At 37.5% G+C, this 27685-nt stretch overlaps 1 protein-coding gene across 3 annotated transcripts in view; it reads left to right on the top strand.

The window, feature by feature from the left end:
• CCDC186 (coiled-coil domain containing 186) overlaps positions 1 to 27685 on the top strand; it is a 54417-nt gene that overhangs the window by 9788 nt on the left and 16944 nt on the right. For 2 of the 3 annotated variants that reach the window (XM_024253057.3, XM_024253058.3), the window contains 5 exons: positions 1222 to 1914; positions 6865 to 6991; positions 13331 to 13459; positions 19580 to 19792; positions 20731 to 20850. In XM_024253057.3, coding sequence (XP_024108825.3) covers positions 1283 to 1914; positions 6865 to 6991; positions 13331 to 13459; positions 19580 to 19792; positions 20731 to 20850 — 1221 coding nt within the window. In that variant the 5' untranslated portion in view covers positions 1222 to 1282. 3 annotated transcript variants of the gene reach the window in all.

The following is a 27685-nucleotide window of genomic DNA, read 5'->3' as shown; positions in this document are numbered from 1 at the left end:
ATACCTGACAAAAGAAGTCAACAATTTTTTTTTATCAAGATTGTGGAAATATTTTATAATTATGTGTTGTGGGATAATATTTGAAGATGACTAATTGTCATAAAATGGCTAGAATAGTAACCTCCATAAACAATATAAAAATGTATTCTATGCCAGGTGCGGTGGCTCACCCCTGTAATCCCAGCACTTTGGGAGGCCAAGGCAGGTGGATCACCTGAGGTCAGGAGTTTGAGACCAGTCTGGCCAACCTGGTGAAACCCTGTCTCTTCCTAAAAATGCAAAAAATTAGCCAGGCATAGTGATGGGCACCTGTAATCTCAGCTACTTGGGAGGCTGAGACAGGAGAATTGCTGGAACCTGGGAGGCAGAGGTTGCAGTGAGCCAAGATCTCACCATTGCACTCCAGCCTGGGCAACAGCAGTGAGACTACCTCAAAAAAAAAAAAAAAAAAAAATATATATATATATATATATATTCTAACTTGGTCAAATTAATTTATTAAAGTTGCTTTTATTGACCTAGGCAGTGCATATGGGCTCCATTTTATTTGTACTGGACATTGTTTTTTTCCTCATGAGAATGTTTGAAAATCACCATGGTACTTTCTGGATTCCTGCCTGGATGAAAAACTAATTTCTACCAGGGATTCTTTACACCCTAACTTCATTATGGTTCAAATGTAGATCTCTGGGCTATAGATAGTTGTGTCTTGTTATTTAGGTTTCCTTCTTAGTGAATTTTTATCTTCTTTAATGTACGTTGTTTTGTTATCTTGGTTTGTGATTTCTAGTGCTTTTATTGGTGTATTATTTCTCCAGTATTTTCTTACAGATTTATGAGGTAGTCTTTTTTTTCTTTACAGAGCTGAAAGAATTCTAAGCATTCTTTGGCACTCATCTAGTTGTTAGCGTTACTCCTTACCTAACATCTTATGGGGATGATTGGAGAATGCCAGACTACAACTGAAATTAATTAATGAAGTTGTTTGACTGAAATGAAGGAGGAAAGACAGTGAGACTTTGCAGTGGCCCTACTGTTTGTAGCTAGCCAGCTTGGGTTAGCTGTCCTAGTCCTTTTTCTTTTTTCTCAAGGACAGGCTTTTAAAGGAATTGTTAGTGATAAAATTTGTGGTGTTAGTTATTCCACATCACAGAGTGTGTGCAAGTTTGTATGGGGTTTTGGTTTAAAGTGGTTTTTAATTTTGATGTTTCAATTTCTTAGATGTAAAACGAAGATCAGGAGCAGATTTGAAGAATTACAAAGTGAATTGGTGCCAGTCAGCATGTCAGAGACAGACCACATAGCCTCTACTTCCTCTGATAAAAATGTTGGGAAAACACCTGAATTAAAGGAAGACTCATGCAACTTGTTTTCTGGCAATGAAAGCAGCAAATTAGAAAATGAGTCCAAACTATTGTCATTAAACACTGATAAAACTTTATGTCAACCTAATGAGCATAATAATCAAATTGAAGCCCAGGAAAATTATATTCCAGATCATGGTGGAGGTGAGGATTCTTGTGCCAAAACAGACATAGGCTCAGAAAATTCTGAACAAATAGCTAATTTTCCTAGTGGAAATTTTGCTAAACAAATTTCAAAAACAAATGAAACAGAACAGAAAGTAACACAAATATTGGTGGAATTAAGGTCATCTACATTTCCAGAATCAGCTAATGAAAAGACTTATTCAGAAAGCCCCTATGATACAGACTGCACCAAGAAATTTATTTCAAAAATAAAGAGCGTTTCAGCATCAGAGGATTTGTTGGAAGAAATAGAATCTGAGCTCTTATCTACGGAGTTTGCAGAACATCGAGTACCAAATGGAATGAATAAGGGAGAACATGCATTAGTTCTGTTTGAAAAGTGTGTGCAAGATAAATATTTGCAGCAGGAACATATCATAAAAAAGTAAGTTTTTTATACTTTTAGGTTATTTTTTTTTCCCCACGGGCACAGGGATTCGAGATAGAATTCTTTAAAGGAAAATATCATTTTGTTCATTTTTACTTCCACATTAGAATCATGCACATAGTAGTTGAACAATAAATGTATAGTTACTGAATGTGTGAGCAAATGTCGAGTTTTTCAAATATCTAAGTTTAATATGTTAAATAGTGTAAATGTATTAACATGCTAGAAATTTTTATAGACAACTCAAATTTTTCACTTTTGAAAGAATGCAGAAGTATAATATTGTCAAAACTAAGAGAAACTCAAAAGGAAATAACAAGTCATAAAATTCCAAAACTTTTTCTTAAAATCTCCATTCTAAATTCATTGGTTTAAAACATTAAAATTTAGAGAACAGAATAATTGATTATTGTTCAGTAAATAATAATATAGTTTTGGATATGTGAAGTTCTGTTTTCATGATAGTTTAAAATTTACTATCTTAACCATTTTTATATGTACATTTCAGTAGTGTTATTATATATTCACACTGTTGGACAACCAATCTGCAGAACTTTTTCACTTTGCAAATCTGAAACACTGTATTCGTTAAACAACACTATTTCCACTTGCCCTCAGTCCCTGGCAACCACCATTCTACTTTCTGTTGCTGAGTTTGACTACTCATGATACCTCGTATAGGTGAAATCATATACTTTTCATTTCATGGCTGGCTTATTTCATTTAGCCTAATGTCCTCATTTATCCGTGTTGTAACATGTCAGAATTTCATTTATTTCTAAGGCTGAATAATATTCCATTGTATGTATATACCACATTTTGTTTACTCATTAATGGACATCTGGGTTCCTTCTGCTTTTTGGCTGTTGTTAATAATGCTACTGTGAACTTGGGTTTGCAAGTATCTCTTCAAGACTCCAAGGCCCTTCTTAATATTACCCCCAAACAAATGCCTGCTATTGCTATTCATATCCTTACTGTAATACTATATTATGTGAATAAACTGTATGCTTTTGTACTTGAACCATCAGTGCTGCTGCTATTCTTGCATTTTGTAGGGTAACTTTCTCATTTTCCTGTAGCCTGTACCTATTCTTTTAGACCTTCCTCTTGAGATTATCTCTGATGCCTCTTCCCACTTTACTTAGATCTAGACTCTTAGCACTTTCATACCTCCCTTATAAATTATAAGATGTTATACATTTAATAATAGCAGTAAACATGTATATGCTGATAATTAGGTGCCTGGTATATTACATATATTAGTTCATGGATTCTTCACAAGAACTCTCTGTGACATATGCTGTTATCCCCATTGTACAGATGAATTACCTGAAGCACAGAGAGATAAAAAGTAACTTGTTCAAGGCCACATGCTAACAAATGCGAAGTTAAAATCTGAGCTTTGTTAGTGGACCTTTAGAGCTTTTTCAAATACGGTTATTAGAAATGAACCAGTTACAAGTTGTTAAATTTACCTAAAAATATTAGGAATAGAGTAGAAAATTGGTTTCTCTTTTTTGCTCCATCCTGTCAGAACAGTGACAAAACGGGTGAGTAGAATAATCATAATTCTGATGTCTGGTATTTGGAAGATACCCATTGGCATTTGCCAGCTCTGTTGTCTTGGCCAAGTCAACCTCTTTGAGTGAAAGATTTTTCACCTTAGAGTGACAATACTTACCTGATGGAACTGTTTGTGGACATTAGGACATTACACAAATGTCAGATGTTATTTTAAATCAAGGTTAATCTTTGGTTATACACATAATGTTTTTAATTCCAAATAAAATACTTTGTGAGTCAGGTTAACTCTAAAACAACTAGATTTTTTTCTTAACTTTTTCCTTCATCTAATTTTCTATGAAGAAAACTTCCTTTTACTTTCTTTGAAATTTTAATGAATGCATCTATTTCCAAATATCTTTGTTTATACATTCCCTCATTTTTTCCCCAGCTTTGTTGAAATATAACTGATAAAATTGTATATATTTAAAGAGTACACTGTGATGATTTGATATACATTGTGAAATGATTACCACAATCAAGTTAGTTAACACATCACAGTTACCTTTGTGTGTGTGTGTGTGTGTGTGTGTGTGGTGAGAACATTTAAGATCTACTGTCTAAACAAATTTCAAGTGTACAATATGATATTATTAACTGTTATCACCATGGAGTATATTAGGTCCCCAGAACTTACTCATTTTATAACTGAAAAGTCTGTAGGCTTTGACCAACATCTCCCCTTTTCCCTCACCCCCTGTGCCCTGGCAAGCACCATTCTCTTTATTTCTGTTCTTTGATTTTTGAATACATCAATATTACTGTCTAAGGTTCCAACCAAATTTTTTTTTTTTTTGAGGTGGAGTTGTGCTCTGTCACACAGGCTGGAGTGCAGTGGTGCGACCTCAGCTCACTGCAACCTCTGCCTCCTGGATTCAAGCAATTCTCTTACTTCAGGCTCCCAAGTAGCTGGGACTACAGGTGCCTACCACTACACCCGGCTAATTTTTGTATTTTTAATAGAGACAGGGTTTCGCCATGTTGGCCAGGCTGGTCTTGAACTCCTGACCTCAAGCGATCTACCCGCCTCAGCCTCCCAAAGTTCTGGGATTACAGGCGTGAGCCACTGCGCCTGGCCCAAAAATTCTTTATTTTATTTTATTTTTTTGAGATAGGGTCTTGCTCTCTTGCCCAAGCTGGAGTGTAGTGGGCGTGATCTCAGCTCACTGCAGCCTCAACCTCCTGGGCTCAAGTTGTCCTCCCACCTCAGCATCCCAAGTAGCTTGGACAACAGGTGTGCACCACTATGCTCAGCTAATACTTTTGTGGTTTTTTTTCTTGCAGAGATGGGGTTTCACGACATTGCCCAGGCTAGTCTGGAGCTCCAGAGCTCAGGCTATCCACCCACACTGGCCTCCCAAAGTGCCAGGATTACAGGCATGCGCCACTGTGCCTAGCCCAAAATTCTTTTTTTTTTTTTGAGACAGACTGTCTCTGTCACCAAGCTGGAGTGCAGTGGCAGATCTCAGTTCACTGCCACTTCCGCTTCCCAGGTTCAAGCGATTCTCCTGCCTCAGCCTCCTGAGTAGCTGGGACTACAGGCACGCGCTACCACACCCAGCTAATTTTTGTATTTTTAGTAGAGACGGGGTTTCACCATGTTCGCCAGGGTGGTCTTGGTCTCTTGACCTCATGATCCACCCGCCTCCGCCTCCCAAAGTGCTGGGACCAAAATTCTTAATTAAGAACAGTTGTCTGTATATAGAATATGCATTTGGCACATAAGTAACAAATTGAGTGTTTACTGCTTTTCACTTCCCCCTCCCTTTATTGTTCACTTGTGAACTACAGCCAGGACTCTTGTGTCTCAAGTAGTTTTCTGTAGCACATTGAGTATGCCTCACATAAATGATCTAAGTTAAACCACTGTGTCATAAAAGGCTTGAATAAACATGCATATATTTGCCTTTTTTCCAAACATTTGTATGACTGTTTCCTCACTGATTCCTAGGCTCAGCTGTCACCTTCTCAGAGAGGCCTATCTGGGCTTCTTATCTAAAATAGCAGCTCAAGTCACTCTCTGGCTTTTCGCTCTCATTTATTTTTCTTAATAGGATTTAATTACCAGCTGACATTTTATTATATATCTAGGGTCTATTTTTATTCTATCCCCTAGAATGTAAGTTCCACGAGGGCAGGGACTATTTGCTGACATATTTCCCACATAAAATAGATGCTGAGTAAGTACTGGTTGAGTTAATGAGTGATCTTCAAAGTAGGAGGTGGAAAGGCCTGGGGCTTTGGAATTATACCTGGATCCAAAACAAAACTGAAAGTTCAACTGCTTACTAGCTGTGTGACCTGGAACAAGTCTTAGGCTTCAGTTTTGTTTTGCTGTTAATATTTTTATTTTAGTTTTAGAGACAAGGGTCTTATTCTGTTGCCCAGGCAGGAGTGCAGTGGAGCTCACTGCAGCCTGGAACTCCTGGGATCAAGTGCTTTTCCTGGGACTCCTGGCATGAGCCATCATGCCTAACTAGTTTTTTTTTTTTTTTTTATTCGTAAAATAGAAGTGATGGTAATGATAATAATTTCATAGACTTATTTTGAATACTAAATGAAATAATACACTTTTTTAAATTAAAAAAGCTAAATTTAGTCAATAGCAAGTGTGCAATAAATGTTAGGTTACAGCTATTGCTATTAGTCCTAGAGTACTTGCTGTTAGCTTTCTTAGGCATCTTACATTTCTAAGCACTTTGCAGGCAGTTTTTGAGATTTTATTTGTTTTTCTAGGGGAATTCAAGATGATATTTCTGCTTAGATTTTATTTTGCTGTTTTACATTAACTGTACATTATAACTATTAGAATATCATTAAAATATTTTAAAAATCTGAAGCAAGACTTTTCAACTTTAGCAGTATTGCCATGTGGGGCCAGATTCTTTGTTGTTGTTGGAGTTGTCTTGTGCATTGTAGGATGTTTAGCAGCATCCCTGGCCTCCATCCACTAGATGCCAGTAGCAGCCCCTACCCCTGTCATGACAACCAAAAATGTCTTCAGACAAACACCTGGAAGGGCAAAATTGCCCGTGGCTGAGAACCACTTATTTGAAGAGTGCCAGTGCTGACAGGATTGGTACATAATTGAGATACTCGAAGGTATAAATTTGGAAGGGTGTGCTTTTCATTCATATGATTATATTTTGATTTGAAATATTCATATTTCTAGGGAAAAGTTAATAGCCTAATTGGCCAGAGAATCTTTTGCAAAGTATTATGTTTCACTATAAAATGATTATTTAGCAATGTTAATTTATTAACATTATAATGAATAATTATAGATATCTGTACCCTGATCTGTAAAGAAATTATGTTCCACATATTATTTTATCTCCATTTTAAATTATGTTTTACATATACTGCCCTTTTTATATTTAGGTTAATTAAAGAAAATAAGAAGCATCAGGAGCTCTTCGTAGACATTTGTTCAGAAAAAGACAATTTAAGAGAAGAACTAAAGAAAAGAACAGAAACTGAGAAGCAGCATATGAACACAATTAAACAGGTAAAAAAGACAAAAATCTTCAAAGGCTATACTTCAATTAATAAAATGAATACATTCCTGGCAGCCGATTGTGGCAGCTCATGCCTTTAATCGTAGCACTTTGGGAGGCCAAGGTGGGCAGATTACTTGAGCCCAGGAGTTTGAGACCAGCCTGGGCAACATGGTGAAACCCTGTCTCTACAAAAAAAAAAAAAATAGAAAATTAGCTGCATATGGTAGCATGCGCCTGTAATCTCAGCTACTCAGGAGGCTGAGGTGGGTGGATCACTGGAGCCGGGGAGATTGAGGCAGCAGTGAGCTGAGATCGTGCCACTGTACTCCAGCCTGGGTGAGAGAGTGAGACCTTGTCTCAAAAAAAAAAAAAAAAAAAAAAAAAATTCTGAGAACTTGCATGTAGGTTGAAGTTCTATAAGGTAGATCATATTTTAAATGCAGAGAATTGCATGGCATTTAAACCATTCTTTTACAAAGTAGGACTCATAGCCTGATGTATTTCCTTTATGTAAGTTTATTCTTATACATGTGACTGCTGTACTACATATAGTAGAACATATTCTGTTATGTTCGAAATAAGCAAAAAGACGATTTGAGTTGACAGTCAACTAGACTGTTTTTGCCAACAGGGAGGAAGCAATAGAAATATGAAAGTTTATGTCTGGCATTAGGATGTTTTTAAGTTTATATTTTGGTATGGTTCCATTCTCAGTATTTTTAAAAACTATATTGTGAAGGCTGGCTGTCATACTTTAGATTGTATCTGGCTTACTGGCTTTCCTAGCCTGTCCTTTTCCTTCTTTTTTTTAATTTATTTTTTATTTTTTCTTTGAGACAGAGTTTTGCTCTTGTCACCCAGGGTGGAAATCAGTGGCACAATCTCGGCTCACTGCAATCTTTGCCTCCTGGGTTCAAGTGATTCCTCTGCCTCAGCCTCCAGAGTACCTGGGATTATAGGCGGCCACCAACCACAGCCAGCCAATTTTTGTATTTTTATTAGAGACAGGGTTTCACCATGCTGGCTAGGCTGGTCTTGAACTCCTGACCTCAGGTGATCCACTTGCCTTGGCCTGGCCCTCCAGTGCTGGTATTACAGGCATGAACCACTGCCCCCAGCCTCTTTCTAGTTTTTAAATGAACTCCTCTGATGCATGAATCAACAAAGTGAGTATTCAGACTAACAGCAAAGCTGAGTTGCTCTTTATTTTTGAGGTGCTTTTTCTTCTATGAATAGGGTTAGAAGCATTCTAGCCTTAAAAGTATTTTGTCTCATCTTTCACAGAAAGTTATATAATGAAAATAACAGTAAACAATTGGTAAAACAATTTTTCACTTGATGCATGATTGGAAGGTGACTGTATTTGTAAAATTGTATGTATTTAATCCTGATTTTTATGTGCTCTAGGGTCCCCACATATAAACCAGAGTTAGAATGGTAAAGTGTGAGGGAGTCTTAACAGGCTGAATCCATATTTTGGTAGTCAGGTCACTCAATGACCAGAAACTTCAGACCGAACAGGTACAGTGGAACCAGACCCCTTCCTTTCATGAGCTTATTAGTGGGCTTTTGTTGTTGTTGTTGTTGTTGTTTTTGAAGAGAAAAGCTTTTCCTTCTTAATTTTATCTCTAGATCTGCACTATCTAATATGGCATCCACCAGCTGCATATAGCTATTGAGCACTTCAAAGGTAGCTAGTCTAAATTGAGAGGTGCTATAAGTGTAAAATACACATGTAACTTAGAAAAGTTAGTATAAAAATAAAACAGCTCATTTTTTCCATGTGGATTGATAATATTGGAATGATAATATTTTGGATATATTGGGTTTAATAAACTCACTTGTTTTTACTTTTTATTTTTTATTTTATTTTATCTTTGAGATGGGGTTTCGCTCTTGTTGCCCAGGCTGGGGTGCAATGGCGCGATCTCGGCTCATAGCAACCACTACCTCCCAGGTTCAAGTGATTCTCCTGCCTCAGCCTCCTGAGAAGCTGGGATTACAGGGGCCCGCCACCAAGCTGGCTAGTTTTTGTATTTTTGGTAGAGACGGGGTTTCACCATGTTAGCCAGGCCAGTCTTGAACTCCTGACCTCAGGTAATCTGCTCATCTTGGCCTTTCAAAGTGCTGGGATTACAGGCGTGAGCCACTGCGCCCAGCTTCTTTTTACTTTTTAAAGTGTGACTACTAGAAAGTTTAAATTCCACATGTGGCTTGTACTTCTATTGCTCAGTGTTGCTCTAGATAATTTTGTAATAAGGAAAATTAGTATATGTGTACTATAAGATTTAGGTCTTTTTCAACAGGTTTATTGAGATATAATTAACTTTCCACACAGTTCACTTATTTTAAGTGTACAATTCAGTGGCTTTTACTTGTGTAACCTTCACCACAATTTTAGAACATGTCATCACCCCAAAAAGAAATGCAACACACATTAGTAGTCACTTCTCATTTCCCTCCAACAGTACTCCTTCAACCCTGCCCTAGGGAACAAGTAATCTTTCGGTCTCTACATATTTGCCTGTTCTGGATGTTTCATATAAATGGAATTATATAATAGGTACCCCTTTTTATCTAGCTTCTTTTATTTCACATAGTGTTTTAAAGGTTTCATTCAAGTTGTAGCATGTATCAGTAATTCATTGTTTTTAATGATTGAATAGTAGTTCATTATATAGATATTTGATGTTATAATATTTTGTTTACCCCTTCATCAGTTGATGGACGTGGGAAAATGGGTTGTTTCTGCCATTTGACTATTAGGAGTAATGCCTCTGTGAACATTCACGTACTAGTTTTTATGTGTACATATGCTTTCATTTCTCTCGGGTGTATACCTAGGAATTAATAGAATGAGTTGAGAAGTGTTCCTTTTTAGGGGAAGAGCAAAAATTTGTGAAGAATTGGTATTCTTCTTTAATTGTTTTAAAGAATTTTACCTGTGTAGCCACCTGGGACTGAATTTTTCTTTGTGGGTAGGTTTTTGTTGTTGTTCTTTTTTATTATTCTAATTCAGTCTCTACTTGTTATAGGTCTATTCAGATCTTCTGTTTCTTCTTGAGACAGTTTTGGTAGTTTGTGTCTTTCTAGGAATTGTTCATTTTGTCTCTAAGTTAAATTGTTCATAGTATTTATTCAATTATTTTTATTTCTATAAGGTCAGTAGTAATGTCCCTCTTTCGTTTTGATTCTAGTAATTTCAGTCATCTTTCTTTTTTCTTCAGTCATTCCAGCTAAAGGTTTGTCAGTTTTCTTCATCTTTTCAGAGAACCAATTTTTGGTTTTGTTTGTTGTCTCTGTTTTTCTTTTTCTTTTTTTTCTTTTTTTTTTTTTTGAGATAAGGTCTGGCTCTATCACCCAGGCTGGAGTGCGGTGTTGCAATCTCGGTTCACTGCAACCTCTACCTGTGAGGCTCAAGTGATCCTCCCACCTCAGCCTCCCAAGTAGCTGCTACTACAGGCGTGCATCACCACATCCAACTAATTTTTGTATTTTTTTGTGGAGACAGGTTTTCACTGTGTTTCCCAGGCTGGTCTCGAACTTGTGAGCTCAAGCGATCCACCTGCCTCAGCCTCCCAAAGTGCTGAGATTACAGGCATGAGCCACTTCACCTGGCCTTGTCTCTGTTTTTCTATTCTTTATTTCATTAATTTCCATTCTAGTTTTTATTATTTTCTTCCTCCTCTTGGTGTTTGGTTTAGTTTGCTGTTTTTCCAGTGTCTTAAGATGCAAGTTTAGGTTATTAATTTGATACCCTTTCTTCTTTTTTTTTTTTTGAGACAGCATTTCGCTCTTGTCACCCAGACCGGAGTGTAGTGGCGTGATCTCGGCTCACTGCAACTTCCACCTCCTGAGTTCAAGCGATTCTCCTGCCTCAGCCTCCCAAGTAGCTGGGATTACAGGCGCCCGCCACCATGCCCAGCTAATTTTTGTATTTTTGATAGAGACGGGGTTTTACAATGTTGGCCAGGCTGGTCTCGAACTCCTGACCTCAGGTGATCTTCCTGCCTCTGCCTCCCAAAGTGCTGAGATTACAGGCTTGAGCCACCGCGCCTGGCCCCCTTTCTTCTTTTTTAATATAGGTATTTGTAGTTATAAATTTTCCTCTAAGCATTCCTTTAGATGTGTCTCCTAAGTTGTGGTATATTATGTTTTCATTTTCATTAGTCATCTAGTACTTTCTAATTTCCCTTGCAATTTCTTCTGTGTTTCTTTAGGAGTATGTGGTTTAATTTTCACAAATTTGTGAATTTCCCATATTTCTTTCTGTTACTGAGGTCTCATTTTATTCCATTATGGTTGGAGAATATGCTTCATATGATTTTAATCTTTTAAATTTATGGAAGTTTGTTTGTAACCTAGCATATCCTCTGTCATGGAATATTCCATGTGCACTTGATGAAAATGTATACACTGCTGTTCCTGGGTGGAGTGTTGTATAGATGTATTAGATTCCATTGTTTTGTAGTTTTTAAGTCTCCTATTTCTGTGTTAATCATCTGCCTAATTCTATTTATTATTGAAAGTAGGGTAGTGAAGTCTCCAACTATTGTTGACTTATTTTCTCTTTTATTTCTATTAGTTTTTGCCTCATGTATTTTGATGCTACATTCTTAGATGCATATACATTTATCTGTTAGATCTTTCTGATGGCTTGATCTGTTTTATTTTTGTGAGCTATTCTTTATCTCTGGTAACATTCTTAATTTTAGTCTGTTTTTTATGTAAATATAGCCACTGTTCCTTATGATTGCTGTTTGCATTATGTATTTTTTTCCACTCTTTTCAGTTTATTTGCATTTTGAACCTAAAATGCCTTCTATAGACAACATATAGTTGAATCTTGTTTCTTTAATTAAGTCTGTTAATTTCTGCCTTTTGATACGATTATTAAATCCACTTTCATTTAATATTATTGACGGTGGGATTTATGTCTGCCATATCTTCCGTTTTCCATGTTTCATGTCTTTTTTCTTTCCCTATGCCTCCTTCACTGCCTTCTTTTGCATTAAGTGAATGTTGTCTAATATAACATTTAAATTTCTTTCATATTTTCACTATACAGTACAGAGTTCCCCCTTATCTGAGGGGAATTTATTCCAAGATCCTAAGTAGATGCATGAAATTGTCAATAGCACTGAATTCAATTGCCATTAATCAGAATGTGTTTCTGTTTATGTCTGCCCCTGACAAATGAATGCCCTTTTCATCCTTTTTTTTTTTTTTTTTTTCAGAGACAGGGTCTCATCACTCTGGCTGGCGTACCATGGTGGGATCACAGCTCACTGTAGCCGCAAACTCCTCAGCTCTAGCAATCTTCCTGCCTCAGCCTCCTGAGTAGATGGGACTATAGGCATGCACCACCATGCCCAGCTAATTTTTAAAATTTTTTGTAGAGATTGGGTCTTGCTGTGTTGACCGTGCTGGTCTTGAACTCCTGACTTCAGGCAATTCCCCCTCCTCAGCTTTCCAAAGTGCTGGGATTACAGGCATAAGCCACTACCTGGCTCCTTTCCTGTCTTAACAAAGTACTTATACAGTGTGGCCATAACTTTTGAAGTTTGAGGTGTGACAGCAAAACTAGCATGAATTTCTTTTTTCTTCTTCACAGTTTCATGGATAGAAGATTCATTCTTACTGTAGATCTTAGCAACCTCAGTATATGATTTTTTTCTTTCAAGTCACCGTTTCACTTAAAATAAGCACTTTAAAGCCTCTCTTTGGCACATGTGAATTGCCAGCATCACTATTCTTATACTCTGGGGCCACTAATAAGTAAACTTACTTATTAATTAAGGGCTAAGTGTTGCTGCACACAAGCACTGTCGTCCTGCCATAGTCTGGTAACTGAGATGGCTACTAAGTGACTAACTGGCAGGTAGTGTGTACAATGCAGACATGCTGGACAAAGGGATGCTCACAGTCTCAGTGAGACATAGTGAGACAACACAAGATTTCATCACACTACTCAGAATGGCATGCAATTGAAAACTTGTGAATTATTTCTGGAAGTTTTTATTTAATATTTTTGAACTGTGGTTGACTGAAGGTTGCTGAAACCATAGAAAATGAAGCCACAGATAAGGCGGGACTCTACTGTATTTCTTTGCATTATTCCTTGGTGGATGTTCTAGGGGTTGCCAGATATCTTAACTTAATGGAATCTCCAGATTTTTACTAAATGCCAGTGAGATATAGAAACATTGCTAAAAGTTTTTATTTCTATAGCTGAAGTATATTCATTGTATTCTTTATGTTTATTTACTTTGTTTATATTTATTTGCAGTGTTGGTGGTGTATTTGGTATAGCTATAAAAATAATTTGGAAATAATTTTCTTTACAGTTAGAGTCAAGAATAGAAGAACTTAATAAAGAAGTTAATGCTTCCAGAGATAAACTAGTAGCTCAAGACGTTACAGCTAAAAATGCAATTCAGCAGTTACACAAAGAGATGGCCCAACGGATGGAACAGGTATTTCTCACATCGTTGTCATTATTAACTTGATATTCTGGTGACTCGTTTGTTAAAATAAGCTAACACTGTTAGACTGTTTTGGACCTCACTATTGTATTAATACTAGGTGATTCTTTTATATAAAAATAAGCCATTAGGCCAGACGTGATGACTCACACCTGTAATCCCAGCACTTTCAGAGGCTGAGGCAGGCAGATTGCCTGAGGTCAGGAGTTTGAGACCAGCCTGGCTAACATGGTGAAACCCCGTCTCTACTAAAAATACAAAAAGTTTAGCCAGGCGTGGTGGTGCATCCCTGTAGTCCCAGCTACTTGGGAGGCTGAGGCAGGAGAATCACTTGAACCCGGGAGGCGGAGGTTGCAGTGAGCCGAGATTGCACTGCTGCACTCCAGCCTGGGTGACAAAGCAAGACTGTGTCTAAAAAAAATAGTAAGTCATTAAAAATTCTAAAGCAATATATAAATACATACAGATGAATAAATTAAGAAAGTGTGTGGAATAAAAATTTTTTTTTAATCTGTACATATTCTTCCCCTGCCTACAATCCTTTTATATCCCATTCCTTGTTCCATAGCTAATTATTGGTATTTTGGTTATGTATCTTACTACATATACATGTACAAGTCACACATGTTTATTTGTACATCGTCATATACTTTTTTCCCCCATTTGATTGGAATAATACTATACATCTTTTTTGTAACCTTTTTTCCCGTACTTAATATACCTTGGTAATCTTTTTGAGTTGGTGTATATGATCTCAGAAGAGGTAATTTTAAGCAGTGCTTTTTTATTACTTGCCTGAACTCGTTATGGATGATGTCTTTGTCATCTTCATTTCTGTACCCACAAAACCTAGCACAGTATCTGACTAACAATTAGTCTTCACAATGAATTGAATCTGAAAGGGTTAACTCACACCTTCATTATTTGAATGTGATGGATCCCACCCTTTCTACCCCAAAGCTGCTACTGTAGATGGCATTCTGGAAGGACTTTAGGAAACAGATTATCCTCAGCCTTTATTTGGATGATTCTTTAGAACACGCTGACTCCTTGCATTAGAAATGTTAGGTTTAACTCTCCTGCTATCAGTTTTGATCCCTTTTGTACTAATTGAAGGGAAATACAGAGCCTAAGAGCTTAAGAAGTAACCGGTTTTAGCAGGTCCAAACATAGCCAGCCAGTCATTAGAATCAACTGGTGAGCCAACCTGCCTGCCTGCCTGCCTTCCTTCCTGCCTTCCTGCCTTCCTGCCTTCCTGCCTTCCTGCCTTCCTCCCTTCCTCCCTTTCCTTTCTTTCCTTCCTTTCTTTCCTTCCTTCCTTTCCTTCCTTCCTTCCTTTCCTTACTTTCTTTCCTCCCTCCTTCCCTCCTTTCCTTCCTTCCCTCCCTTCCCTTTCCTTCCCTTCCCTTCGCTTCCCTTTCCTTCCTTCCTTCCTTCCTTCCTTCTTTCCTTCCTTCCTAAAACTCTTTGAAGCTTAATGTTTAAAATAAAATAGCAGTTGGTGTACATGGTAGCAGTTCAAACATTTGAAAAAGTCTTCTTCCAAACGTTTTACCCCCTTCCTAAAGGTAACCACTGATGCCAGTTTCCTGTGTGTCCTTCCAAAAATGTTTGTTGCATAGATTCTTGTATTTTTTTCTTTTTTCCTCCTCTGGCTTTTAAAAAACAAATGGCAATGTACTACACTCACTGCTATGTATGTTTTCTCCTTAATGATGAAGAGTGTAGATGATGCTAATAATAGTAGCTGATGTACTGACTTTTAGCTGTGTGCAAAGCCATGTTCAAAATACTTTACAAGTGTTAACTTGTTTGATCTTCACAACAGCCCTAAGAAGTGGATATTATTAAAGTAGATTTTGGAAGACTGATCTATTTAATTATTAATAGATCTGCCTCATTCCTTTTTTTCCCCTAACTTTTCCTCCCAACTTTTTGAGAATTTTCAAGCATATAGAAAAGATGAAAGATTAGTAAAATGAACACTTGTTTATCTTTCACCTATTGTCACTAAGCCCAGTAAGTTTTGTTTAAAAATAGGTTCCCATATGTGTTTACCCATGTTCATGTGCACACGCACATTCACCTGCTTTTTAATTTCCAGGTTGAGGTTTCATCATTTCATAGACCAGATAGGTAGAATGAATTTGAACCCTACTTACAAGAGAGTGTAGCTGTATTATAAATTTTCAGGGACTTGATAACATTTTCCCCACCCACATCTCCCATGGCCTGATATTAATAAGTATCACAGGGCAGTGAAGGTTTTAGCCCTAGTATACCATTCTGGATTTCTACTTTGTCTTAGATCTTTTAGCCCTGGAAATTTCCCATACTTTCTTGTGAGCTCAACTATATATTAAAAGATGTTTGTTATTTTTCATCTAAAATTTTTGGTGTATTGAATGAGGAGGGTTTATCTGCCATACTTGTAGAAGCTACACTTCATATACTTTGTGTTAATTTTATCTATTGAGTCCTATTGATGATCTTATTCATGTTTTACTTATCTTTATCCAAGTCACTGATAATCATCTTACTTACAGTGGGTAAATCCAAAGACCTTAACTGGTCTGTTTTCCTTTATCTGTGCCATAAATGGACCTTCTATAATAGCTTAAATACCAGTTATTGTATTGTCTTGTTTAATACTCCCAATGATGCTGTGAGGCAGGTGCTGCCATTAGCAGGATGGGGCAGGATCCAGGAGTGTGAACTTTTAACAAGCACCCCAGGTTATTCCTTTGCAGTTGATCTATGGATGACCCCATGAGTAACAGAGCTGTTATCTGGTGCGCCATTCCCTGCTATAGTGAAGACTCTCATAATATTTTCCGTTTATTTTTTTTTTTAGACAGGGTCTGTTGCCCAGGCTGGAGTGCAATGGTGCAATCATGGCTAACTGCAGCCTCAACCTCCTGGGCTCAGGAGACCTCCTGCCTTAGCCCTCCCAAATAGCTGGGACTACAGGTGCACACCGCCATGCCCAGCTAATTTTGTTTTTTTGTAGATATGGGATTTTGCCATGTTGTCCAGGCTGGTCTCACACTCCTGGGCTCAGGCGATCTGCTCACCTCAGTCTCCCAAAGTGCTGGGATTACAGGCATGACCCATTGCACCCAGCCAAGACCCTCATAATATTTCACCTTATCTATTACAACTGTCTTTTTTCAATTATTTTCTACCTCCCATCTCTCAACTTCAGTGAAGCTCCCATGCTGCTACCAGTTATCTTACTAAAACACACATTTTATAGTTGTTGTTTTTTTTTATAGTTTTTTTTTAGTTATTATTATTATACTTTAGGTTTTATGGTACATGTGCGCAATGTGCAGGTTGGTTACATATGTATACATGTGCCATGCTGGTGCGCTGCACCCACTAACTCGTCATCTAGCATTAGGTATATCTCCCAATGCTATCCCTCCCCCCTCCCCCAACCCCACAACAGTCCCCAAAGCGTGATGTTCCCCTTTTTGTGTCCATGTGTCCTCATTGTTCAATTCCCACCTATGAGTGAGAATATGCGGTGTTTGGTTTTTTGTTCTCGCGATAGTTTACTGAGAATGATGATTTCCAATTTCATCCATGTCCCTACAAAGGACGTGAACTCATCATTTTTTATGGCTGCATAGTATTCCATGGTGTATATGTGCCACATTTTCTTAATCCAGTCTATCATTGTTGGACATTTGGGTTGGTTCCAAGTCTTTGCTATTGTGAATAATGCCGCAATAAACATACGTGTGCATGTGTCTTTATAGCAGCATGATTTATAGTCCTTTGGGTATATACCCAGTAATGGGATGGCTGGGTCAAATGGAATTTCTAGTTCTAGATCCCTGAGGAATCGCCACACTGACTTCCACAAGGGTTGAACTAGTTTACAGTCCCACCAACAGTGTAAAAGTGTTCCTGTTTCTCCACATCCTCTCCAGCACCTGTTGTTTCCTGACTTTTTAATGATTGCCATTCTAACTGGTGTGAGATGGTATCTCATTGTGGTTTTGATTTGCATTTCTCTGATGGCCAGTGATGGTGAGCATTTTTTCATGTGTTTTTTGGCTGCATAAATGTCTTCTTTTGAGAAGTGTCTGTTCATGTCCTTTGCCCACTTTTTAATGGGGTTGTTTGAAAAACACACATTTTAATAAGAGCTTCTGATTTATAAATTCTTCTTTGGCTTTACGTTGACTATGGAATAAAACCTCAACTTACTACCATAACGGAAGTTCTTCTTCCTTTGAGGATCTAATCTATACGTCTTTTTGTTTTTATAACTACTTCCTTCCCACTCCAGCCAACACACCAAATTTAAGCCCAATAAAATAACTTGGTATCTCCTAAATGTGTCATGTTGTTTTATACTTTTAGGTGTTTGCACATGATATTCACTCTATTTTTAATTCCTTTCCTTGATTCACTGCTTACATTCTATTGAATTCTGCTTAGCCTTTAATACCTAGCTCAAGTATAGCATCTTTTACCCTTCCTGCCAACTCCTCCCAGGGAATGTAAGTATTTTCATGTTTTGAAGGACTTTGTACATTCATTTACTATAATTTTTCTTATTATATTATAATGTTTGTTTATATGCCTTTCTCACTAGATGGTGAGCTCTTTCAGAGGCCACAACTGCTACTTTGTTTCCAATAGCTGATACATTATCTGAATATTAAATTATTATGAAACCAGACTTCTCTTAAAGTTGACATTGAGCTATTGACTTTTTCTAAGTACAGATATTCAGTTGTCTAAAAATCTAATTCTGTTGGCCAAGTCCAGCATAATTTTCTCAGTCCTTGTCTACAAGCACATTGTTACAACCTCAGGGGCCTATCATATCCCTAATGCAATGTCTTTCTTAATTTGAAAATTAGTATGACTATTTCAATGGAAACAAATCCCAATTGGGAGATTTTTAAAATTACTTATATGTGTATGTATAGCATTCTCAGTGTTGACTAGATGTGCTTATCAGCAGTGCTAGAATTTTATGAAACATTTTTGTCAGCCATTTTTCATCAAAGCATAGAAGCTTTCGCTACATTCTGCTAACTTTATTTTAATAGTTACCTTCTTCAATTCAGTTGCATTATCAGTGTTTATTTACCACTAAAAGATATTGAAAATTCCTAAAGTTTGAAGTTCTGTCTTTTATAAATTAAATGTGTGCTTCACCATATTTGCAAACCATGAGTTACTTCAAAGAAGGACTATTTGTAGAAGTTTTCATTCTGTGAAATTTCAGAATATGGAGTACCAGTTCATACTAATAGAAAATTTTTAAATGAGTATATAGTTTTCATACTTAATCCAGTTAGGTATTTCTTATTAAGTGTAAAATGCTTCAGAAAGCTTTACATAAATAGGAAATTAAATGGTCATTTGTTAGCATATGGCTACTTAATTTTCGAAAGGGAATTAAGATTTTAGAAATTGTCAGCTATACAGTCAGGGTCCTGGCAGAAAACAGATGGCACACTTAAACCGGTGATGAAGATAATTTAATAAAAAGACTCTTCGTCAAGGTGTGGACAGGATGTAGGGAGCCCAAAAAGGGAAGATGCAGAATTTCAGGGCTGCTGGACAAGGAGCAGGTATTACACCCTAGAGGGTAGTTGTATAGAGAGAGCACCTGACAAGGGGAGTGGCCATCAGCCAACCTGTGGGAACTCTGGAGGAGCCAGATCTCATTCTGCCTACATTCCCAAGCTTCTGCCTACTGCCTTCTGTTGGCTGAACCCAACTGGAAGTTTGAGGGCAAGAGAGCTTATTGATAGGGTTCATGATGTCGTGTTCCTGGGATACCAGTTGGGATTAAAAAAAAGTGGGAAAGGGGATCTGGAGGAGTACATGGAAAATAGCAACCATATTAGCCAAAGTAAAAGGAACAGGAAAGGGTAAAGGCAAATGCTAGGGATATTGTACCATTTTTCTATAATTTTAAATTTTTTCTTTCATTTTAAAATTTCATGGCACGAGTCCTGGGAATGTTGTGCAAAAACCAAACAATGCATTGGTAATATAAGAGACAAATACCATGTATTTCAATACATTTCCATTTGAAAAATTATTTTTCATTAATGCTAAGTAATATTTTTTTTGAAGGCCAACAAGAAATGTGAAGAGGCACGCCAAGAAAAAGAAGCAATGGTAATGAAGTATGTAAGAGGTGAGAAGGAATCTTTAGACCTTCGAAAGGAAAAAGAGACACTTGAGAAAAAACTTAGAGATGCAAATAAGGAACTTGAGAAAAACACTAACAAAATTAAGCAGCTTTCTCAGGAGAAAGGACGGTTGCACCAGCTGTATGAAACTAAGGTATAACTTGTGCCATTTGAAATATGTTGACCTTATTTGAAATTTGCTCTCTTTGCTTTTCCATATTTAATCAAATAAGCATAATTTAACATGGTTAACACTTAAACGTAAAGTTGTTTTTATTAGTTTACCTTCTAAAATCATGAATGTTTTAGTAATTCAGGTGTTTTATTGTCTGCAGAGAAGAGGTTTGCTAGGGAAAAGATAAAGTGTTGGCACATGTTGTTTATTAGATAACTTTTTCTTGAGCTTTCTAAAAACTTTCTTTTAAAATCTGTATGTTGGAGAAATTTGCGTCTCAAGGGAAGATTATATTTTGGTAAAATATGTATATAATAGTGTAAAATGAATAGTTTTAGAACCGGAAGTATAATTTGATATAATCTTAATGTAACACTTATAACCATAGAAGAGGATTTATGTTTTTCTTACAGAAAAACATGTCTTTCTTAGATACTATCTAAAGAGATTTAGTTACTGAGCCAGCTATTCAGAACCCTTCCTGTTAACTAGCAGCCTCTCAATGGTCAGATTTCCAGGGCATTATCATTTTTCAATGATAAATTTTTTTTTTAATTCATTAGCTTTTAGTTTAGGAATATTGTCATTGTTCTCAGGAATTCTGACAAAACCAATTTAGTTCATATTTCACCTTAATGCCAGCCAGTTAAGAATCATAAAGGTATGTTGTGTTGACAATACATCCAATTGGTTAAAATGTAAATGTAAATCATCTTTGTGTCTATTCATTGGATTTAGGATTTTACTACCCTCTTATCATTTGGACTTTAAATAAGTTTTATAGTCTGTGGGCTATAGTGTGCCAGCCCTTGATTATAGTGTTACTGGACTGATTACTTTGTGGGGGATATAAAAGATAAACACATAATTAATTGATTCTGTAAATGAAAATATATGACTTAGTGATATTATTTTAGGAAGGTGAAACGACTAGACTCATCAGAGAAATAGACAAGTTAAAGGAAGACATTAACTCTCACGTCATCAAAGTAAAGTGGGCACAAAACAAATTAAAAGCTGAAATGGATTCACACAAGGTACGTACTGTAATACAATGGAATAATGATTAGAATGAGTTTTTTTTTTTTTTTTTTTTGAGATGGAGTCTCGCTCTTTCGGATTAGAATGAGTTTTAAGAGCAAATGTAATAACAGTTAATGAGGCATGAAGCTTAGTTTAGTGACCCCTGCAAGTTAGTTTGGACCTGAATATTTGGTGATTATGAAAAAGAAATGTCCTCACATTATTTACATATTAAATGGGGTGGGATGTTAAATTTTACTATTCATAGTTTACAACACCCAAATTTGCCTTGTTCTTTAAGCATTTTTTGATAGGCAAAATTTAAATAACACTGAGAAATTGGAAGGGGGAGAATGTGTAAGTTTCCAAATTTGAATGTAAACTCTAGAAATTTTTAAAAATCAATGATGCTAAGATTTTATACTCAAAAAATATACATTCTTATTTAAATATAAAGATTTTAAGAATAAGTTGCCTTAACTTTTTTATAAATATGACTCCATTGGTATTGTGCCTAGTGAATATAATTTTATTAAAAAGCTAATATAAGTAAAGGCTGATACCTGATGCTGTAATTTTAAGCACTAACTGAGCTGATATTAGAGGTAATAAAAATCTGAAGATGATAGAATGTGAAGTAAAAGAACAACTCTGAATTGTGACTTAAGAAGTGTAAGTTTATGGAAATGTCAGTTTCCAGGTTTTCACAAACAAGCTTAATGATATTGGTTAAAATCATAATCGTGGATTACCTCATTAAATAGTTCTAAATCAGTAGAACTGTTAATAACCTTTGGTTATATTGTATTCTCTGATATAGCATTATCAGAGAAAACTGTAGGAGGAATAGTCTCTGTTGACAGTGGTCAAAGGTAGATAAGAGAATAGTGGGTTTCCCTCAAGTCTGAAGCTGACCTACTAATCAGCACGTGTGTGAGGGAACTGCCAAGGCAGAGAAAGAACTTTCAGAAAGGAGGAGGATGACAGTCCCTGGAGCTCAACATGGCTAAGCCATCTAAATTTTCCCTTTACTTTGAGTTACAGAATGAGGAATTGAAATTCCAAATTCATAAAAACAGTAATGATTCTCAACTACCTGAGTTGCTTCAAGATCAGAACATAATACTTGGTCATATCTGATATCTGTGGTACTTTCCTCATCTTCATCTAGAGTGCTAAGAGACAGGATCCTGAAACCTGTTAGAATACTAGCACTTAGGAACAAAAGAACTGTTACAGATCTGTGTAAGAGATTCTTAATGGCAGCTTTGAGCTCAGATGAAACCAGATACTTTGTAAATAGGTTAGAGAAGTGGTTTAAGGCTGACTTCTGTAAGGTTACATGGTACAGATTGCTAGAAAATGAACAAGCATATTGACTTGGTATGTAGAAATTCACTAGTTCTTTTTAACTAAAGGCATTTATTAACCAGCAAGCTTTGTGCATAACACTGTATTAGATAACTTGGAGGCTATAAAGGCCTTAGGAGACACAGTCGTTACTTTCAAAGAGTGTCCAAGATGGGCTCCTGGTTACTTGTTTTATGTATTTACCTATTGGATGTTGGAAGGAGTCCCTGGATCAAAGGATACAAGATTTAATAATCGTGTGGTTAGTATAGTCTACCTCTTGAGATGTGGGCAAGAGACATGAGACACTTAGTAAATTTTTCTTGAGGCACCCTTTCTAGTTTCTGGTTCCTGCCCACCAAGTCTTAGGTACTAATAATACTGCAGTCCTATAGCTTACTGGATCCATTGTGATTAGTAGCTTCTGGTTAGACCCCCAGTGCATATTACCAGAACTTAAAAGTAGTTGGACTGGCTACCCAGATCATCAGACTACCCAAGAGGAACAGTTTGTTTCCTTCCCTAAACTCCTTTGGGATTTAGCTGAAAATGTGTTTTAAACACCTAGCCTCTAAAAACAGAAGCCTTTTATTTTGAGTACAGTAAATAAAGATGAGTTTCCCCCAGTGTACCTCATCTACTTGTTTACCTACCTGGTTGCTACTTATTCACCTACCTGATATCAGGATGAGATAATCTCACTGAATGTATATACAGCTAGCAATAGATGTGGCTGTGGTTCTTTGGCTGCCATGGTTTGGCTATGCTGGGTGCTTGCCAGACATAACTGCTTCAGAGAAAGCTAGAAGAATATTCTTGGACCCAGCAGCTAGACCAGCAGGAGGCTGTAGATGGTAATATAGTACAGGCCTAATGTGTGACAAGGGCTTGGTGTATTTTATGATATGTTCTGTACACTAGGTCACCTGAAGTAAGACTGTTGCTTAATAAGCTCTTCTCCCGAGGCTGTTGTGTTGTCGGTGATAGTGTCATTCTTAAATGGTTTGTTTACTCAGAAGGCCCACTCATTAGAAGCCAGAGCGGGCTTCTTATTTGCTTTGCCATTTTATCTCACTTATAAAACTATATGCTATGTTCTATAACTGTAGTGTTCTATAACTGTATTCTATTGACTATATTGTATTATGGAATAACAAGGTCCAGATTTACCCTTCTACCTTAAAAAACAAAAGACAAAATATATGAAATGAAGGCTTTCAGACTTGAGACAACAGGCAGCATAGGACAGTGATCTCTGAGTGAAGGGAAACAAATGAGGTATTCCTGGAGAGTTCCAGTCTGCAGAACAAGAAGAACCTGGACAGCCCAGCAGTCTATCTGAATTGAGGAGACAGAGTTCAAAATATGGGGAACCAAGGCAGAGTCCCAGAAAAGAGAAAAATACAACAATGTGCAGTGAGTTCCCTTCAAGTCTTCAGCTGACTACTGATCAGTACATGTGTGCGTGTGTGTATGTGTGTGTGTGTGTGTGTGTGTCTTAGAGGAAACTACAGAGGAGGGGAAAGAAATAGGGGCAACAATCCCTAGAGCTCCCACAAGGCTAGGAAATTGTTCATGTTTCCATCAGTCAAAGAGAAATGACCTCTCAACACACATCAGGCAGGGCTGCATCAAGCAGCCCCCAGAAGGTTATTGCTTTAGTTGTGAGGATGAATTTGCCTTAGATTAAGTCTGTTATAAATCTGCCTTAACAAAACTTTAAAAGCAAGCTTCAAATAATTTGTTTCAAGTAAATTTACTGTGTCCCAAAACAAAGGCCCAAAATATTTAAATGACTACAAAGAACTCTGGCACCTAAAAGCATAAAATTTACTGTGTTTGGCATCCAGTCAAAAATTACCAGGCATGCAAAGAGGCAGGAAAATGGAGCCCATCATGAGAAGGAAGGAAAACTAGATCAGTAGGAACAGATCCAGGCACGGTGTCTCACACCTGTAATTCTAGCACTTGGGGAGGCTGAGGTGGGAGGATTGCTTGAGGCCAGGAGTTTGAGACCAGCCTGGGCAACATAGCGAGGTCCCCATCTCTACACAAAGAACTTTAAAAATTAGCCAGGTGTGGTGGTGTATGCCTGTAGTCCTAGCCACTTGGGAGGCTGAGATGGGAGGATCACTTGAGCCCAGGAGTTGAAGCTATGATCATGCCACTGCACTCCAGCCTGGGTAACAGAGCAAGATCCTGTCCTGTGTCTTAAAAAAAAAAAAAGATTCAGAAATGACATAAATAATAGAATTAGTAGACAATGAGGCAATGATGTTAAAGCAGCTCTTATAAATACATTGCATATGTTCAAGGAGATAGACAAAAGCATGAGTATGATAAGGAGAGACATGAAAGAGAAAAAAAGCAGATTGACATAATGTCTGAAATGAAAAATACATTGGATGGAATTAACAGCAGATTAAAAACTGCAGAGGACAAGATTAGTGTACTTGAAAACATAGGAGTAGAAAACTATATGCTAGTGACTCCCAGATTTACAACTTCTACGCAGAACTCCAGATTCACACATTTAGCTGCTTATTTGACATCCGACATCTTGGATGACTTAAGGCAACTCCAGACTCATATATTTAGCTGCTTATTTGACATCCGACATCTTGGATGACTTAAGGCAACTCCAGATTCATATATTTAGCTGCTTATTTGACATCCGACATCTTGGACGACTTAAGGCAACTCCAGATTCATATATTTAGCTGCTTATTTGACATACGACATCTTGGATGACTTAAGGCATCTTAAACTTAACATGTCTAAAATTGAACTAAAAATGTACCCTTTCCTCCATTGCTTTCCTATGTCAATAAATGACAATCCATCCATCTCATTCCATCTCATTGCTCAGACCAAAAGCCTTGGATTTATCCTTAATTTCTCAGTTAGCATATCCAGTCCTTCAGCAGATCTTCTTGCTCATGTCTTTTGAGTCTGTACTCATCTAGCACCTTCTCAATGAGACTTTCCCCAGGTATTCTATCTAAACTTTCATCTCTCCAAACTTTCATTCTATCCAGACTTTCTCATGTCCTTGCTGTATTTTTATTCCTTAGCACTTGCCACTACTATATTTTACTTATGTATTGTATTTAGTGTCTCCATTACTAGAATATGAGCTTCATGAAGGTGAGATTATGTTTGTTTTCTTATACAGTGTGTCCCTGGAGCATGGAACAATGCCTGGTGCATAGATGCCCAGTGAATACTGAATGAATGAATAAGTGAAACACAGTCAATACCTTAACCAAAACATTTAATGTGATTCTCACTTTTCCCTTACTCATTTATTTAATAAATATTTATTTGGCATATAGGAATCTCTCAATTGCTATTTTTTGAGTGAATGAAGTGCTTACTATGTGCCAGGCTCTTTTTAGTTATTAATGATATAGTAGTAGAAAAACATATATAAAGTTCCTTCTCTCTTTCCCTTTTTCTCCCTCCCTGTCCATTGAGTCTAGTGTTTTAAAAAGTCAATATTTGAAAAAGTAAATAATTGCTTATATTTTAAAAGTGGTACTAAGTTTTAATACAAGTCAAATTATTATTAAAAACTAGCAACTGAAAATATATCACTTTCAGTACTTACATGGTAGATATATTTTTTTAAATGACATGTAAGAAACAATTTATTTTTGTTTTTCTTTTCTTTTTTTTTTTTTTTTTGAGATGGAGTCTTGCTCTGTTGCCCAGGCTGGAGTGCAGTGGTGCGATCTTGGCTCACTGCAACCTCTGCCTCCCGGGGTCAAGCGATTCTCCTGCCTCAGCCTCCTGAGTAGCTGGGATTACAGGCATGTGCCACCACACCTGGCTAATTTTTGTATTTTTAGTAGAGACTGGGTTTTGCCATGTTGGCAAGGCTGGTCTTCAACTCCTGACCTCAGGTGATCCATCTGCCTCGGCCTCCCAAAGTGCTGGGATTACAAGTATGAGCCACTGCACCTGGCCTATTAATGCAATTTAGATGGTTCAAGAGATGCAGGTAAAGGCATTCCATGTGGAGGAACAGCAAGAAAAAAAGGAACAAAGGGAGATGAGTATTGGGTATTTGGGGAGCCCAACCTAACTAGAGGCTTATATTAGATATTCCTGTATTAATTCAACAGATGGTAGTCGAACAATTAATATGTGACAAGTATTGAGTTAGTTGCTGTCGAGAAGCTATATGCTGTATTAGGGGAACGTATAAGCTGTAGTATAATGTATTGATCATTAGAATCCAGGGCATGCCTAAATTATATCTATGGAAAAGCAGAGTGAGCGGCATCTGATCTGCCTTTTTCTGAAGGGAAGCTACTGAGAGGAGATGATACCAAAAGTCCCATTTGAAATCCACATGATAAGCAAAACCATGGATCAGTTTGCTTAGGGAGAATTATGAAGAAAGAGCTCCATGGCCAGGCTGTATCTTGGAAAATCACCACAGGAAGTAAAAGCCACTCAGGGAACAATGAAGAGGGCAGAAAGAGAAGGAGAATATTGTCCTGTAATGGAAACAGGAAGGATATTGAAAGAGTCAGGGGTGGTCAGAACTGGAGCAAGTAAGTAAAGAATAAGAACAAGAAGAAGTAATTGGATTTAATAAGGGTAGCCCCTGAAAACTTTCAGAGTTGCCATCTTAGGAGAATGGTTAGGAACAGAAACCAAATTGCAGCATCAGTCTATAAAAAGACAGTTTGGGAGGCTGAGACAGGTGGATCACCTGAGGTCAGGAGTTTGAGACCAGCCTGACCAAAACCCGTCTCTACTAAAAATACAAAAATTAGCTGAATGTGGTGGCACACACTTGTAATCCCAGCTACTCGGGAGGCTGAGGCAGGAGAATCACTTGAACCCAGGAGGCAGAGGTTGCAATGAGCCGACATCACGCCACTGTACTCAAGCCTGGGTGACAGAATGAGACTCTGTTTCAAAAAAAAAAGACAGTTTTTATGTTTTGTTTTTTGTGACAAAGTCTCACTCTGTTTCCCAGGCTGGAGTGCAGTGGTGCGATCTCGGCTCACTGCAACCGCTGCCTCCTGGGTTCAAACGATTCTCCTGCCTCAGCCTCCCGAGTAGCTGGGGTTACAGGTGCCCACCACCATGTCTAGCTAATTTGTGTTTTTTTGTTTTTTTTTGAGACCGAGTTTCACTCTTGTTGCCCAGGCTGGAGTACAGTGGTGCAATTTCAGCTCACCGCAACCTCCGCCTCCTGGGTTCAGGCGATTCTCCTGCTTCAGCCTTCCTGAGTATCTGGGGTTACAGGCATGCACCACCACACCCGGCTGATTTTATGTTTTTAGTAGAGATGGGGTTTCTCCATGTTGGTCAGGCTGGTCTCAAACTCCCGACCTCTGATGATCCGCCCGCCTCAGCCTCCCAAAGTGCTGGGATTATAGGCGTGAGCCACCACGCCTGACCAATTTTTTTATTTTAGTAGAGACAGGGTTTCACCATGTTGGTCAGGCTGGTCTCAAGTTCCTGACCTTAGGTGATCCA

This window comes from Pongo abelii, chromosome 8 (genome assembly GCF_028885655.2).
Source record: "Pongo abelii isolate AG06213 chromosome 8, NHGRI_mPonAbe1-v2.0_pri, whole genome shotgun sequence".
NCBI classification, from domain to species: domain Eukaryota; kingdom Metazoa; phylum Chordata; class Mammalia; order Primates; family Hominidae; genus Pongo; species Pongo abelii.
The sequence above is the reverse complement of the archived record's forward strand: the minus strand, read 5'-3'. Positions and strand labels throughout refer to the sequence as shown.